The following is a 17,251-nucleotide window of genomic DNA, read 5'->3' as shown; positions in this document are numbered from 1 at the left end:
ATACAGTGTATCACAAAAGTGAGTACACCCCTCACATTTCTGCAGATATTTAAGTATATCTTTTCATGGGACAACACTGACAAAATGACACTTTGACACAATGAAAAGTAGTCTGTGTGCAGCTTATATAACAGCGTAAATTTATTCTTCCCTCAAAATAACTCAATATACAGCCATTAATGTCTAAACAACCGGCAACAAAAGTGAGTACACCCCTAAGAGACTACACCCCTAAATGTCCAAATTGAGCACTGCTTGTCATTTTCCCTCCAAAATGTCATGTGATTTGTTAGTGTTACTAGGTCTCAGGTGTGCATAGGGAGCAGGTGTGTTCAATTTAGTAGTACAGCTCTCACACTCTCTCATACTGGTCACTGAAAGTTCCAACATGGCACCTCATGGCAAAGAACTCTCTGAGGATCTTAAAAGACGAATTGTTGCGCTATATGAAGATGGCCAAGGCTACAAGAAGATTGCCAACACCCTGAAACTGAGCTGCAGCACAGTGGCCAAGATCATCCAGCGTTTTAAAAGAGCAGGGTCCACTCAGAACAGACCTCGCGTTGGTCGTCCAAAGAAGCTGAGTGCACGTGCTCAGCATCACATCCAACTGCTGTCTTTGAAAGATAGGCGCAGGAGTGCTGTTAGCATTGCTGCAGAGATTGAAAAGGTGGGGGGTCAGCCTGTCAGTGCTCAGACCATACGCCGCACACTACATCAAATTGGTCTGCATGGCTGTCACCCCAGAAGGAAGCCTCTTCTGAAGTCTCTACACAAGAAAGCCCGCAAACAGTTTGCTGAAGACATGTCAACAAAGGACATGGATTACTGGAACCATGTCCTATGGTCTGATGAGACCAAGATTAATTTGTTTGGTTCAGATGGTCTCAAGCATGTGTGGCGGCAATCAGGTGAGGAGTACAAAGATAAGTGTGTCATGCCTACAGTCAAGCATGGTGGTGGGAATGCCATGGTCTGGGGCTGCATGAGTGCAGCAGGTGTTGGGGAGTTACATTTCATTGACGGACACATGCACTCCAATATGTACTGTGAAATACTGAAGCAGAGCATGATCCCCTCACTCCGGAAACTGGGTCGCAGGGCAGTGTTCCAGCATGATAATGACCCCAAACACACCTCTAAGACGACCACTGCTTTATTGAAGAGGCTGAGGGTAAAGGTGATGGACTGGCCAAGCATGTCTCCAGACCTAAACCCAATAGAACATCTTTGGGGCATCCTCAAGCGGAAGGTGGAGGAGCGCAAAGTCTCGAATATCCGCCAGCTCCGTGATGTCATCATGGAGGAGTGGAAAAGCATTCCAGTGGCAACCTGTGAAGCTCTGGTAAACTTCATGCCCAGGAGAGTTAAGGCAGTTCTGGGAAATAATGGTGGCCACACAAAATATTGACACTTCAGGAACTTTCACTAAGGGGTGTACTCACTTTTGTTGCCGGTGGTTTAGACATTAATGGCTGTATATTGAGTTATTTTGAGGGAAGAATAAATTTACACTGTTATATAAGCTGCACACAGACTACTTTTCATTGTGTCAAAGTGTCATTTAGTCAGTGTTGTCCCATGAAAAGATATACTTCAATATCTGCAGAAATGTGAGGGGTGTACTCACTTTTGTGATACACTGTATATATATATATATGACACAGCATCAGAAATGCAAGCTTGGGATGTTCACTCTGTAGTTGCGATGTGCTTTAACTAGAGCATTTGCTTAATTTGAAGAGACTAATTCTCTAAATAACAGCATTTCCTTTTCAGTGTTTGTTTCTGGCATTTTACTAAAACAAAGTCACCTATGCTGTTTCTCACCACTTATATACCCTTAACTGCTGCATCCTGGCTCTCACAGTCATAGCTGAATAATAGCTTGGCTCTCAAGTGGCTCTAATTAAGCCAGGTTGGCAGTTTTTTGTGTAACATATAAGGTACAGAAAGAAGAACATTAACCTGCACCCTGATTTAATAGGAAGTTTTAAAGCCTCAAATACACTTTATTGTGGAGTCAGCAAGGACGAACGAGACATTTCTGATCTTTTAAACCGCAGGAGGCAGCACTCTCTGTTCAGTTGCTTTAAAAGCCTGAAGAAGAGGCTCAATCTTAATACGCAGACCACCCCCGCTATATCGAAACATGCACAGAACAGGTTCAGCACATCAAACGCAAAGTAAAACTTGTGTAAAAAGGGTAACTTATAAACGTAACATAAAAACAAACACAAAATGCGCTATGCGCCTAGGTTTATGGAATATAACTATTTACATAACGTTCCCTACACCATTTCAACCATTAAACCCGTTTTAACCCTTAAATATGCATCGACCATAAGGCATAATGGGATGCCAGACTCCTACGGCCAATGACGCACTCAGAGGAACACCCCCCCCCCCCCGCCTATTATAACAGCGAACCGGCCGGTTGCCACAATATAGCTGAATGTCTGTGGACACTCCATAAAGACATGGTTTGACCTTAAATGGGTACATTTGTTGTGAAGGAACTTCAGTCCTGTCTTTAACCATATTAAACATCTTTTTTTTTCTTTTTTTTTTTTTTTCTCCCCATTTAGCACGTCCAATTGTTCAGTTTGCATCGTGCTTCCTCTCTGTCTATGCCGAACCCTGCCCTGACCGAGGAGATCGAAGCTAACCCATATCCCCTCCGAAACATGGGCAGCAACCGGATGCATTTTTGCCACCCACACACTGATGAGTTTGGCGCCACCTAACGTTGCATGCGGAGACACACCCTAAGGGCACTTTTTCCTCATCTCTGTGCAGGCGCCTCTAATCAGCCGGCAGAGGTCGTAATCGCATTCTGACAGAGAGAGACCCACATCCAGTTCCCCAACCGAGCAACCGGCTAATTGCTGCTCATACAGCCACTCAGCCTCGAACCGGTGAGGCAGAGCTAGTTTCGATACGATGTACTCAGAATCCAGCCCTGGTTGCAGCATGTCTTTTTACCGCTGCGCCACCTGAGCGGCCATATTAAACATCGATCAGTGTCTAACCCCAAAATGCTTTTTTTCATTGAATGGGGACATAATTCCACTACAGTGAGAAATTGCAAAACAGGGCAACTCGATATTGATGCCTATTGTTTTAAAATAGAAAGTTCTAAAACTTTATGGTCAGGTGTCTACATACCTTTGGTCATATTTTCCATATCACTTTGATGATGGGGTGTTTTGTCCTGTTAGCCATACAACTGCAAAGTGGCCTGTTTGTAGCAGCTGATTTATAGCAGGAGGAAGGGAATAAGAGGATCAGGTATTAAAAGAGGAAGTGATCACACAGCTCTTGTGGCTACGCTTATCACGACTGGAGTTTGGGTCACACAGTGCTAACAGTCTGATTTGCTTTAATCAAGACGGTGATTTTTTGGCAGGACAGGGGTTTATTATTAGGTACCGGATTAGTGCCGCTCAGGTGGCACAGCGGTAAAAAACACACGCTAGTGCACCAGAGCTGGGATTTCGAATACATCGTATCGAATCTACGCTCTGCCATCCAGCTGGGCTGAGCGGCCACACGAACAACGATTGGCCTGTTGTTCATATAGGGGTGGGGTATTAAGCCGCGAGGCAGGAAAAGAGTGCAGATCAGGGTGTGTCTCTCTGTACACAAGGCTGATTCGCATATATGCACTCGCCTAGTGTGGGTGACAAAATGCATACGGCTGCTGCCCACGTGTCGAAGGGGGCGTGGGTTAGCTTCGTTCTCCGCAAATCAGAGCGGGGGTCGGCATTAGTAGAGAGGAAGCGTGACGCAATCGGGCATTTGGACGCGCTAAAAGTCGGGAGGAAAAGGGGAGTAAATGCGTAAACAAAATAAATAATAAAAAATGCGATTTTTTTTTTCCTGCGATATATATTGCGATATTAAAAAAATGCAGGAATTTTCACCACATTATTAATAATATTAATAATGCATGTATCTTACTCTAAATAAGGGGCTCATCTGTAAAAAAGGGTGGTACCTACAAGAGATACAAAAGATTATGACAAGCTACATCTTTGTACTCGGTTGAAACTGAGCATTAAACTAAGAAAGCTTCAATATCACATGAGGGAATTAACAGGATTGACAAAATGGGTCATTTAATATTTTATTTCACAATCAAAACCTCTTCAAGTAGTAAACATTATTAAAAAAAACTATACAAACAAAAGAGCAGTTATACACCTGTTCAAAATCCGAAATGCCTTACTGAGCTCACTACTGAGGCATCCTAATATTTCAATGTTATTTTGACTCAAGAACGAGTGAGAATCGGAAGCGTCCTTAGTGATGAAGGCAATCCCAGAATTCATTGCGGCATCTCTTCTCTCACAGAAAAATAAACATGGCTGACGGTGCGGACAAAGTTATTTTCAAACGTAAATAAATAATTATTGATTTTTAACGAGTTTTTGAGATGTTATATTGACATGTTAGCGCTGTCCCACCTCATTCCATTGGTTTTAATGGCAAGATGCTAAATGCTAAACGCGAAACCCGATGGAATCGCTAAGTAGCGCGTTCAAATAACCTGCCTTGTAAAAGTTAATGACTTATTAGAATCCTCTCTACTGAGGCAGCTGCATATGTAGGTAGTAAGACAGCGAGGCAGCTCACTAGGTTTTCGAACACACTGGTAGATATGTCATGAAAAATGAGAACGGTGTGAATTTTCATTTTGTGTCAAGCAGCAAAAAAGTTGTAGCATGACGTATTTGATTTAATTTGCATTAAGTGACATCGCACGTCCTGCGATGTGACTATTGCAAATGCACACATCGCGATGACGATGCTGAAACGATGGTCGTTGGTTCAAGCCCCACCACTGCTAGGTTGCCACTGTTGGGTCCCTGAGCAAGGCCCTTAACCCTCAGTTGCTTAGATAATATACTGTCACATACTGTAAGTCGCTTTGGATAAAAGCGTCTGCTAAATGTTGAAAATGTAAATGTTATTATCATTGCCTAAGGTTGCTTGTACATGATAAGCCTGTTGTGCTTTGTCCACAAAAAAGCTGAGGCGCATATTTCTCCTTACAGCAGTGTTTAAACATTGTATGAGGTGTGGAGATGCTTTGCTGCCTTAGAGCTTGGACAACTCACTACAATGGACTTAACTTACAACGGACCATAAATTCTGTTTAATGGCAGAAAATCCTAAAGGAGAACGTCCAGCTGTCTCCCCATTATTTGAATCTCTGAAGTGTCTTTGAGTTATAAACCAGTGATCCGAAGCTCAAGATCAAGTCCACACCTGAATGACTTTAAATGACTTTAAATAAATTACATTAAAGTTTCAGAATGGCCAAATCGAGGTCCTGACTTCAACTAAAAACTTAACTTAAAATGCGCAGTTCATTCTTGAAATGTAATGAATTAGGTGTTACATAACCTTTTCTCATTAATCAAATAATAATAATAGGTGGCACAGTGGCTTGGTGGGTAACACTGACACCTAACCTCAAGAAGGTCCTGGGTTCGATTCCCAGGTGGAGCGGTCTGTGTTCTTTCTGTGTGGAGTTTGCATGTTCTCCCCATGTCTGTGTGGGTTTCCTCCAGGTTCTCCGATGTCCTCCCACAGTCCGAAGACATGCAGTCAGGTTAATTGGAGATGCAAAAATCGCTGTGAGATGTGTGTGTGAATGTGTTGTGAGGTGTGAATGTGTGTTTGTGTCTGCCCTGCGATGGACTGGCGCCCTGTCCAGGGTGTTTCTGTGTGCCTTTTGCCCATTGAGAGCTGGGATAGGCTCCAGCACCCCTCCGTGACCCTGATTAGGATAAGCGGTTTAGAAAGTGAGTAGTAGTAGTAGTAATAATAATAATAATGTTTTTTCATGTACCTATTGCTGTATGTATATTTAGTGTAACAGTAGTTGCAACAATATTGGAAATCTGAAGTACAGTGGACCATTGACTTACGAATTTAATTGGTTCCCAAGGGCTGTTCTTAAGTCAAAATGTTCATTAGTTAAACCTATTTTTCCCATAAGAAATAATGTAAATAGAATTAATCCGTGCCAGACCTCCCAAACCACCCCTTACCTAACCTTTTTAATGTCTTAAATGCTCTTTTTTGTTATAAATACAAGTATATTTGCCCTTAAATCTTAAATTATAGAAGACATTTTTGTAATAAACAATAATAAACAACAATACACAGTAGTACTGTACATAAAACACATCACATTTCAGTACAGTACGTGTGCTGTACCATACACCATAATACATTTGGGTGAGGGGGTGCATGCTGGAGCCTATCCCAGCTTTTCAATGGGCGCAGGGCACACAGTAACACCCTGGACGGGGCGCCAGTCCATCGCAGGGCAGACACACATACACACACACCCATTCACCTATAGGGCAGTTCAGTGTCTCCAATTAACCTGATTGCATGTTTTTTTGACTGTGGAAGGAAACCGGAGCTCCCGAAGGAAACCCACGCAGACACAAGGTAAACATGCAAACTCCGCACAGAAAGGACCCGGACCGCCCGGTCTGGGCATCGAACCCAGGACCTTCTTGCTGTGAGCCGACAGTGCTACCCACCGAGCCACCGTGCCGCTCTTTGTATGTTTTGGAGATTTTGAGATGGAAGAAACTAAAAGAGTAGTTAAAGGAAACCCGCTCGGATAGGGGGACATTTGACATCCAAACAGTGAACTAGGACAAGGGGCTGTCCCAGGTCCCTAGGACTAATGCTGCTGTGCGACACTCACTGTGCCAGCTGTGCATAAGCAAAAACTGATGAGTTTTAAAGGGTTTCAACAGCGCTCTGATTACCCAGCATCTCTGAGAAATGTGCAGTGACCACAGGGTAGCAGGTGTTTTTCTAGTTTATTACACAGAATGAAACCATGAATGAAAACACCCTCACTCTAAATATAGATGATTTCCAAAGAAAAGCAGCTACACCGTTTCTATATTTAGACCAGACACACTCACTTTCAAACACATTTTCTCTTTGAAGGTCACAGTCTGAACTGAAAGCTAAATCCTCCTCTCCGTCTCATCCTCTTGTATTTTAGTGTCAATTTCCGGATCCAATTATCCATGCTGATTTACTGCCTTTGCTTCGTTAATAACACTCAACTAGCCAAGCCTGCATACACAAAAATGTGATAGGTGGTACCACGATAATCCCAGCAGGTTCTTAAACTTTTGTTGAAGAGCATTACATTTACATTACAAGCTCATTGTCGGCTTACATCATCATTCTGCCCTCCGTTCCTTTTCAAGAAAATGGCCTGTGATCCTATCGTACCAAGTAGGCGTCTTTTCCAGGGACTTGACCAGTGTCCTCTCAATGGCCAGCAAATAGCTGTCAATCAAAACGGGATTCAGCCTTTCGACTGATCCTCCAATCATCTTGCAGAAGCTCCGCATCCAGACACAGCTCCATTCACCCCCAGAGACGCTCGGCGTCCGGGGGCGGGATGAAATCATGGCATTTATCCAATGACCGGCGAGTTTCGAAGCAATGATAAAAACCGTTCCATGCAGTCCCAATGAAGTGAAGAGACGCTCAGCTTCTGCGGGCAAATGCATTGATGCTGCGGGAATGTATGAGAAGTTCGAGTCAGTCGATTTGTGATAAGTAGCTGATTCTGAACAAACTCGTCTTCGAGATGAACGTGTTCTAACGCATTTGTAGTCAATGAAATGTTAACACAACTGTACATATTTGACCATTTAATTTTTGACATTTTAGGGGAAGCTGAGCTTCCCTTGCAGTCTTAGAGAAATCGCCACTGCCCCAATAAAATGATGCACTGATGCCCAGTCGTCCACATATAGTCAGTCATGTCAGGATTTAACCTTCTTTCACTTTTTTAATGTCCGGTTCTTCTGCTTGCATGCCCGTGTGCTTTTGATGGCGGACTGGAGTTTGCATAGGTACTTTACCTGCCCCCATACACAAAAGGGTTCAAAGCACAATGTGTTTACACATTCATCTCATCACAAATAATTATTTATTTATTAGGATTTTAACGTCATGTTTTACACACTTTGGTTACATTCATGATAGAAGCGGTTGTTACTGGTTACACAAGATTCATCAGTTCACAAGTTTAATGTCACACACAGTCATGGACAATTTTGTATCTTCAATTTACCTCACTTGCATGTCTTTGGACTGTGGGAGGAAACCAGAGCTTCTGGAGGAAACCCATGCAGACACTGGGAGAACATGCAAACTCCACACAGAAGGGACAGAGACCCACCTGGGGATTGAACCCAGGACCTTCGATAACAAATGATCTTCAATTTGAGCCACAAAAGCATTTGTGTTGCTTCGTATCAGATGCCAAAGCCTTCATGTCCTCTTGCAACAATGAGTCTTGGCCGGCCGATAACCTCTCAGTGGTTTGTGGCTTGTCCCTCCCTGGACCACTGTCGGTGGGTACTCACCACAGCTGCCTGTAAGCTATGGATGTCTAAAATTGATGTCTATGGGATGCAGAAAGTGTCGAAAATGAATGATTATGGCCCTGAAATGTCAAAAGATCATTTGTATGGCTGGGCACTAATGTTGGTCAAGAAAGCTCCAACTAATGTTCCTGTTCATTCCGAAGCTGTTCAGTAGTTCTGAGGTCAGGACTCTTTTAACCAAGCTTTTCTTCATGTATTTATTGACCTTGCTTTGTGCACAGGGGCACAGTTATGCTAGAACAGGAAAGTGCCTTCCCTAAACTGTTGCTGCAACGTTTGCAGCATATAATTTGTTTTATAAAACTGACTTATTACACCTGTTAGTACTGTATGTAGTTTTCAAACACTTCCATCTGGCAGAAGACTCAGGGCAATCAAAACAAACACAACCAGACATGCTAACAGCTTTTTATCCAGAGCTGTAGCACGTCTTAACTACAGTTGTTCTCCTTGGTTTAATGTTGGTTAAATACTTGTTAACAGTCCGTGTGCTGTCGGGTCTGTTAAATATGTTATACATCGATCAGCCATAACATTAAAACCACCTCCTTGTTTTTGCACTCACTGTCCATCAAATCAGCTCCACTTACCATATAGAAGCACTTTGTAGTTCTACAATTACTGACTGTAGTCCATCTGTTTCTCTACATACCTTTTTAGCCTGCTTTCACCCTGTTCTTCAATGGTCAGGACCCCCACAGGATCACTACAGAGCAGATATCATTAAGGTGGTGGATCATTCTCAGCACTGCAGTGACAATGACATGGTGGTGGTGTGTTAGTGTGTGTTGTGCTGGTATGAGTGGATCAGACACAGCAGCACTGCTGGAGTTTTTAAATACCGTGTCCACTCACTGTCCACTCTATTAGACACTCCTACCTAGTTGGTCCACCTTGTTGATGTAAAGTCAGAGACGATCGCTCATCTATTGCTGCTGTTTGAGTTGGTCATCTTCTAGACTTTTATCGGTGGTCACAAGACGCTGCCCACGGGGCGCTGTTGGCTGGATATTTTTGGTTGGTGGACTATTCTCAGTCCAGCAGTGACAGTGAGGTGTTTAAAAACTCCAGCAACGCTGCTGTGTCTAATCCACCCATACCAGCACAACACACACTAACACACCACCACCATATCAGTGTCACTGCAGTGCTGAGAATGATCCACCACCTAAATAATACCTGCTCTGTAGTGGCCCTGGGAGAGTCCTGACCATTGAAGAACAGGGTGAAAGGGGGCTAACAAAGCATGCAGAGAAACAGATAATTTTACAAAGTAATTGTAGAACTACAAAGTGCTTCTATATGTTAAGTGGAGCTGATAAAATGGACGGTGAGTGTAGAAACAAGGAGGTGGTTTTAATGTTATGGCTGATCGGTGTATGTTACGTGTCATACATGTGTATTATTATTACATGTGTATCACCAAAACGAATACCTTGTGTACCTGGTAAAATAAAGTTATTCTGATTCTGATTCTGAACTGTTAACAATGCTCACAAGCATAGTGCAATGTCTTAGGTATACACACAATCTAACGACCCAACACAGTGCGGGACGCAAACAGACTTCTCATTTGAGAGACATTGGCCTTACAATCGCAACTCATCATTAGACATTGGAAAATGTGAGGCAACGGAAGGCAACTGCAAGCAGTGTCAGAGCATGATTTCTCAAGAAATTATAGTATCTGATCCTCTCTGTTAATTGACACACTAGTAGCCAGGGTAATGAGCGCCTGCTGTGTGTGAGTGAGTGTGTGTGTGTGTGTGTGTGTGCGTGTGTGTGTGTGAGTGTGTTTAACTCAAAAGATCTGTCATGACGTCGTGTTTGATTTCACAAATTAAATTTAAGTCTGTTGGTTCTTTTTGTGCAGAAAGTGGTTTTATTTTATTAGAGATATTTAGAGAATGCACGGTTTATCAGGAAATGAATTTTTTTAAAATTAAATTTATACTCCATTTAGGACATATTTAACTTTGATAATATGCATACACAATTTTAATATGCGTACCACAATTTTTAATATCTCTCATTCTTGGGACTTGGGTTTAAACCTTCCCCCCGGTCACTTTCTATTAATGAGGAGTTTGCCATGCTGTTCTCATGTATGTATGGGTATTCTCTGGGTTCTCCGACTCTAAAATCATGCCAGACTCAGTCGTGAATGGCTTAGTGTTATGGTACTGTGCAGCGTATCGTCAGCCTGTAGCTTCTTCTCTAGCACTAGACCTACTGTGACCCTAATCAGGATGAGGCAGTTATTAAGAATGAAAATGAGCTCTCTAAAATTCATTCCTCTATTCCAGGTGAGACGATGCGTGCCGCTTCATCAGAGTTTGCCGATGACCCGTGCTCTTCTGTGAAGCGGGGTACAATGGTCCGGGCAGCCCGTGCCCTTCTCTCGGCTGTCACCCGCCTGCTTATTCTTGCTGACATGGCTGACGTCATGAGACTCCTGGCCCACCTCAAAATTGTACGACACTTGCTGTTCTTATTGATGTTCATTTGCTTTCTCTGTCTTTTCTTTTTTCCACTACTTATTTTCTTTCCATCCATCTCTTCTATTATTTCTCAAATTTCTTCTCTGATTCCCTTCTCCCTTTTTCATTCATTTTCATTTCCTCTTCCCTCTTGCATTTCTTTTTCCTCCCCTTTTCCCATTTCCTTACAGTCACCTTCAATTTTTTTCCGTTTCTGTATTCCATTCCCCCTACATTTTTATATCGCCTTTCTCATCCCCTTTGTTAAAAGCCTTTCTTTTACTTTCACTTATTTCCTTCCTCTTATTTTTCTCTAATATTTTATTAAATTTTTCATAGTTTTTCTTCAATGAATAATGGAGTAAATATAAAGACAAGGCAGGTGATAGCTCAAACCTTAGATACTAAACAAGTAAAAAAATAGAAAGTAACTGGTTTAAGACTCCTCATCATTAGCCATTGTTGGGCACCTGAGCGAGGACCGTAACTCTCAAATCCTTTTGTTGTACTTGGCACTTGTAAGTTGTTTTGGATAAAAGCATCTGGTAAGTTCAGTCTCAGTTTTCCATTACAGCTGGGATAAATTTGCAATTGACCTTCTGATTTATTTACAAATGTTTAATCAAGCCACCAAAGTTCCTCTACAATAAATTAGTCAAACCAGGTTTTAATGTAATTGATTTTATATACACCCTTTTTGCAATGGGTGTGGCTACAACATCTTATTCTAATAGTTAAAAGTGTCATCCACATAGTATTGGTCACATAGTGTGTTATGGCATTACAAGTATTTAAAGAGGTTTGCTCATGATATATTTTTTAACAAGTGTCTGATTAAAAATCATTAAAAAAAATAAACCAAAGAGGTAAAATCAGCCATGAAATGTTTGAACCTGGAAATGACAGTTGCTCTCTTGACGTGTCCCGAAAGTGTCAGACACAATTTAAAACTTTTTAATGTATTGCTGCATATTTAGAAGCTCCCACTTTCTGATTAGCATATCAAATGAATGTTAAATGCATTCTTAAAAGAAAACTACACTTTTTACACTTTAAAAAGAACGTTATTTCCATTAAATGCACATTTATAAGTAATTCATTACAAAATGCTTCTATTAAAGATTAGACATGAGGGAAATTCTAATTGGAATTTGTATTGTGTGTGTGTGTGTGTGTGTGTGTGTGTGTGTGTGACTAAGGTGGAGGAGGCTCTTGAGGCTGTGAAGAATGCCACCAATGAGCAGGACCTTGCCAACCGTTTTAAGGAGTTTGGAAAAGAGATGGTCAAGCTAAACTATGTGGCTGCTCGAAGACAACAGGTACAGAAACCATTCCATTCATGACACAGTTCATGGCTTATCACTGAAGTGCCAGATGTCAAGAGAGAATTGATTGATTTTAGTGAATCATTTTAAATTAAACCACATTCTCATCCTCTTACGATGCAGTGTTAGGAATGACACATAAAAACACTTACAAGTCCAATGATAAGCAGCAGATGAAAACATAGCAAGCATGGCAACATAATGCAGATCACAGAAACATAATTAATTCAAAATAATTTAAACTATTCAAAATATTAAACTATTCTTTAAACTATTTAAACTATTAAACTATTCTTTGAACTGTTTAAACTATTAAACTATTCTTTAAACTATTCAAACTATTAAACTATTCTTTGAACTATTTAAACTATTAAACTATTCTTTAAACTATTTAAACTATTAAACTATTCTTTAAACTATTCAAACTATTAAACTATTCTTTAAACTATTTAAACTATTCTTTAAACTATTTAAACTATTAACTATTATTTAAACTATTAAACTATTCTTTGAACTATTTAAACTATTAAACTATTCTTTAAACTATTTAAACTATTAAACTATTCTTTAAACTATTCAAACTATTAAACTATTCTTTAAACTATTCAAACTATTAAACTATTATTTAAACTATTAAACTATTCTTTGAACTATTTAAACTATTAAACTATTCTTTAAACTATTAAACTATTCTTTAAACTATTCAAACTATTAAACTATTCTTTAAACTATTTAAACTATTAAACTATTCTTTAAACTATTCAAACTATTAAACTATTCTTTAAACTATTCAAACTATTAAACTATTCTTTAAACTATTCAAACTATTAAACTATTCTTTGAACTATTTAAACTATTAAACTATTCTTTAAACTATTTAAACTATTAAACTATTCTTTAAACTATTCAAACTATTAAACTATTCTTTAAACTATTCAAACTATTAAACTATTATTTAAACTATTAAACTATTCTTTGAACTATTTAAACTATTAAACTATTCTTTAAACTATTTAAACTATTAAACTATTCTTTAAACTATTCAAACTATTAAACTATTCTTTAAACTATTCAAACTATTAAACTATTATTTAAACTATTAAACTATTCTTTGAACTATTTAAACTATTAAACTATTCTTTAAACTATTTAAACCAATAATCTATTATTTAAACTATTAAAACTATTTAAACTATTAAAAACAACCATCAGCTTAACATTTTACATATTCCAAACTGTACAAATTTGTAGAGGTTGGTCCTAATGTTTTGGCTGATTGGTATAATTGCAGGTAATCATTATTGTGTGTGTGTGTGTGTGTGTGTACACGTACTCTGCAGGAGCTGAAGGACCCTCAGTGCAGGGATGAAATGGCAGCTGCTCGCGGGGCTCTGAAAAAAAATGCCACTATGCTGTACACTGCATCACAAGCCTTCCTGCGTCACCCGGACGTGGCAGCTACCCGTGCCAACCGGGACTACGTCTTCAAACAGGTCCAGGAGGCCATCGGGGGTATTTCCAGTGCCGCCCAGGCCAACTCTCCCACCGAGGAGAAGCACGGGCATGCCGGCATCGGTGAGCTGGCTGCTGCGCTCAACGAATTTGACGTAAGTTTGCTAGATTTTTCTTTGTACACCGGCTTAATGTAAATGTTCTCTGCTAGAATCTGATATTCTATTAATTGAATGCACGTCACCCACCTAGTTAGTAATTGTATATAGTGCTGTGAAATTTCTCACTGATTATTTCCTTGGCTACTGCATATAATTAGAGATTATTCAGAAAATATATCACACAGGAAACATGGGGAAAAACAAGTCATTTTAAATGAAGTAAAGTTATTCATCATGCATATGATCTCTGTAAAGAAAAGAATTGCCCCGTTTGTGCTTAAGCCGTTCATCCAAATTTAAATGGTAAGCAAACCTATCTTACAGTTTCTCCTTTTAACGCAATGCCACAAGCCAAGAGAATTTCTACAGTAACACTATGCCACAAGCTAAGAAAACTCTATTAAAGCTTAAAAAAAAAATATATATATATATATAATACACACAGACACTACACACATACACAATCACACACAAATGCTACACAAACACACACACTACACACATACACAAACGACACAAATCTACACAAACAGTACACAAACACACACAAACACTACACAACACACACATTACACAAACACATAAAAACACTACACACAAATAGTACTCAATCACACATGAACGCTACACAAGCACATACAAACACTGCACGTACACAGACACTACACAATCACACAAACACATACATTACACAAAAACATACAAACTACATGTAAACACAGACACTACACAAACACACACATATATTACACAATCACACACGAATGCTACCCAAACACATACAAACCCTACATATACTGTATATATATCAATCAGTTAGATGCTACAAATGTTTTGCTAAGGCAAGGGACTCCACAGAACCACACTAAGAGCTATTAAGGAGGAATTGAAGATTAGTCATTTGGCCAACCTGCTAAAATGTCTCAAAGGGCTCAGCATAAATTCATTCAAACATCCATAAAATACACCACAAACACACTGAGTCTTGGTAATATTGTTTAGGACAATGAAAAGTCATTCGTCTATAATGCATACAGTGATTTGAATTAGAAAATCAACTCATTTACATCCAAGTAGGTACCAGATTTAAAGTCTTAATTTAAAAACAAAAAAGATTCAGTTTCAAGACCTGAAATAAGCAGTTCCTCCTGAAAAAAAGTATTTAATGCAAGGCTATTAAGCTAGTATTCCTTCGTAGTAATGTGAACAACCATCTACTGTAAGTTTTAAAAATGTTTAGTTGCAGTTATTGCTGCTCATGCGGTGACCTGTTAATAGGTGAAGGAAACTCTTAGGGCGCATTCACATTTGGGCTTTGTTTACCGAGAGCCTTGGTGAAAATCGCTGCTGTGTTCAGCACTTGGCTTGAGCGGTGAGGTAAAACGTCATCAAAGTGTGAATATGAGACAAATCTGTATGTGTGTGGAATAACTGTCAAATTCACTCTGAAAGCTCCACATGTATCTATGTTTAGCTGGATTTTTCTCCTGTTTCACTTTTAAACTTGTGTTACAGCTCTGGGTGCTAAGAAATTGTACAAATGAGCTTTTCCAAGAGAGTCTAAAACGCTTATTGTAAAAAAAAGCTTATTAAAAGAATATAATAAAAGAACGACATAAGAACACTAAACGTCTTTTAATTATTACTGCTCATTAGGGTTAAGGTTAGGGTCCTAACCCTAACCCCTCTCTCCACTTATGAAATTCCACGCTCGTTGTTTTAGTACAATAAGTCACGTTAAGCTTTGTTCACGTTAAGCAGTGTTCATACTGCCTGTGTCGCTTTTACCACGTCATATCAAACAGTTCGTCTCATTGGAGGTGCTTTGAAAAGGTCAGCAGCAAACTGGGTCAAAGTTTAATCTGGTGAACTTTGAGAGGCGCAGCAAGCGCAAAAATCGTAAATGCAACACAGCAAAAGTGCGCGATGCACGCCAATCAGGGAAGCGCAGTGCCAAGCTAAACAGCACCGCCACACTACATAGGTAACAACGGCACAGCCGGTGCAAAGCCGGTTTTGCCGCTTATCATGTGAATGCGCTCTTACTGTTCATAAAACGTTTTCCCCTCAAGTTAGCGCTTGTGTATTATAATGCTTTGTTGAATTATCTAAAATGAATTAATTAGTATGTAATCATGACTATTATTGTAATTTTAAAAGTGTAACAGACTTTAGTCTTATCCTTTGTCAGGATTTTCTACAGATGGTCTTTTTTATTTCATCCCGCACATCACTGTATAAAATTCTGCATTGCCAGTATCAAAGAGTCCATGCCTGCCTTACTTGTGAAACACCATCATCAAGGCTGCTCTGTGTCTCTTTGAAGATTGTTGTACAATCATGAGCATGAACACTCTTCATACATACCAAGATCTTTTCACCCTTCTTTTGACCACTTAGATTTTCTCATATTGCTCCCATCTTTGTTCTCCACACTGATGTGCATTACTTGATCTCTGGTAACTTGTACTGGGATCAGTGAGGTAGTAATAGGCACTATGCAGTATGCTGAGACTGTCATCTAGTGGCCACAATGAAATTGCAACACCTTAGGAAAAATATTTCAAGTAAAAAGGGACAGGATTCAATTCTGTACAAATAAAGTGTACACCTACTGGATGCTGGAAATCTTAGAGTAGATTAGATTCGGCACATTTGTCTGTTTTCAGTGGCTACCTCATTTAAGGGATGCCAAATTGCTGTATCTACTCTCTGATATTCTGCTATACCTTCTGCCACATAATGAAACCCTGGTTTATCCCTGGTCTTTTTTGTAAGTTTTTTTCCCAATCTAGTTGTTTCCAATTCCTCTTTTGTAACTTCCTCAGCTTCTGAATCACCCATGAACTAACTGATAAAAGCCGCAGACTATCTCACGCATGTAGTTGCCGGCCACGTTTTTCACTCGTCTCACAGAGTCGCACACTGCTGCCTGTGAATCCTCAACTCTTGTACAGTTGCCTTGATCAGCCAGCAGAGGCCGTGTTTGCAGCAGGAACATGGAACCCTGTTGACCTCCCTTTTTCAGGCACTGGAAGTTATACCTGTCAGGTGCTCTGCTAGGTCAATAGAACGGTTGAGTTTGCTTGCGCATTGTCTTGTTAAAACAATGCATGGGCATCCCTGGAAACAATGGGTGTGTTCGAAAAGCTAGTGTGCTCTCTACATAGACAGCATTTTACGTCATCCTACGCGCGCTCCCGAGAAGGAGGCTGTTCGAAATCCTAGATGCCTTAATAAGCTGTCTAGTAAGGTATCTTAAAATTTCAATGTTATTTTGACTCAAGAACGAGTGAGCATCGGAAGCATCCCTAGTGATCAAGGCGATCCCAGCATTCAGTGCGGCAGCTCTTCTCTCACAGAAAAATAAAAAAACATGGCTG

The 17,251-nt window shown here is 40.0% G+C and overlaps 1 protein-coding gene across 1 annotated transcript in view; it reads left to right on the top strand.

Moving 5' to 3' along the window:
• ctnna2 (catenin (cadherin-associated protein), alpha 2) overlaps positions 1-17,251 on the top strand; it is a 600,844-nt gene that overhangs the window by 70,134 nt on the left and 513,459 nt on the right. The window contains exons 4-6 of the mRNA XM_063008183.1: positions 10,757-10,923; positions 12,130-12,249; positions 13,596-13,862. Coding sequence (XP_062864253.1) covers positions 10,757-10,923; positions 12,130-12,249; positions 13,596-13,862 — 554 coding nt within the window. The remainder of the gene's footprint in view (positions 1-10,756; positions 10,924-12,129; positions 12,250-13,595; positions 13,863-17,251) is intronic.

The sequence above is a fragment of the Trichomycterus rosablanca genome, chromosome 14 (assembly GCF_030014385.1).
Source record: "Trichomycterus rosablanca isolate fTriRos1 chromosome 14, fTriRos1.hap1, whole genome shotgun sequence".
Taxonomy (NCBI): Eukaryota; Metazoa; Chordata; class Actinopteri; order Siluriformes; family Trichomycteridae; genus Trichomycterus; species Trichomycterus rosablanca.
The sequence above is the reverse complement of the archived record's forward strand: the minus strand, read 5'-3'. Positions and strand labels throughout refer to the sequence as shown.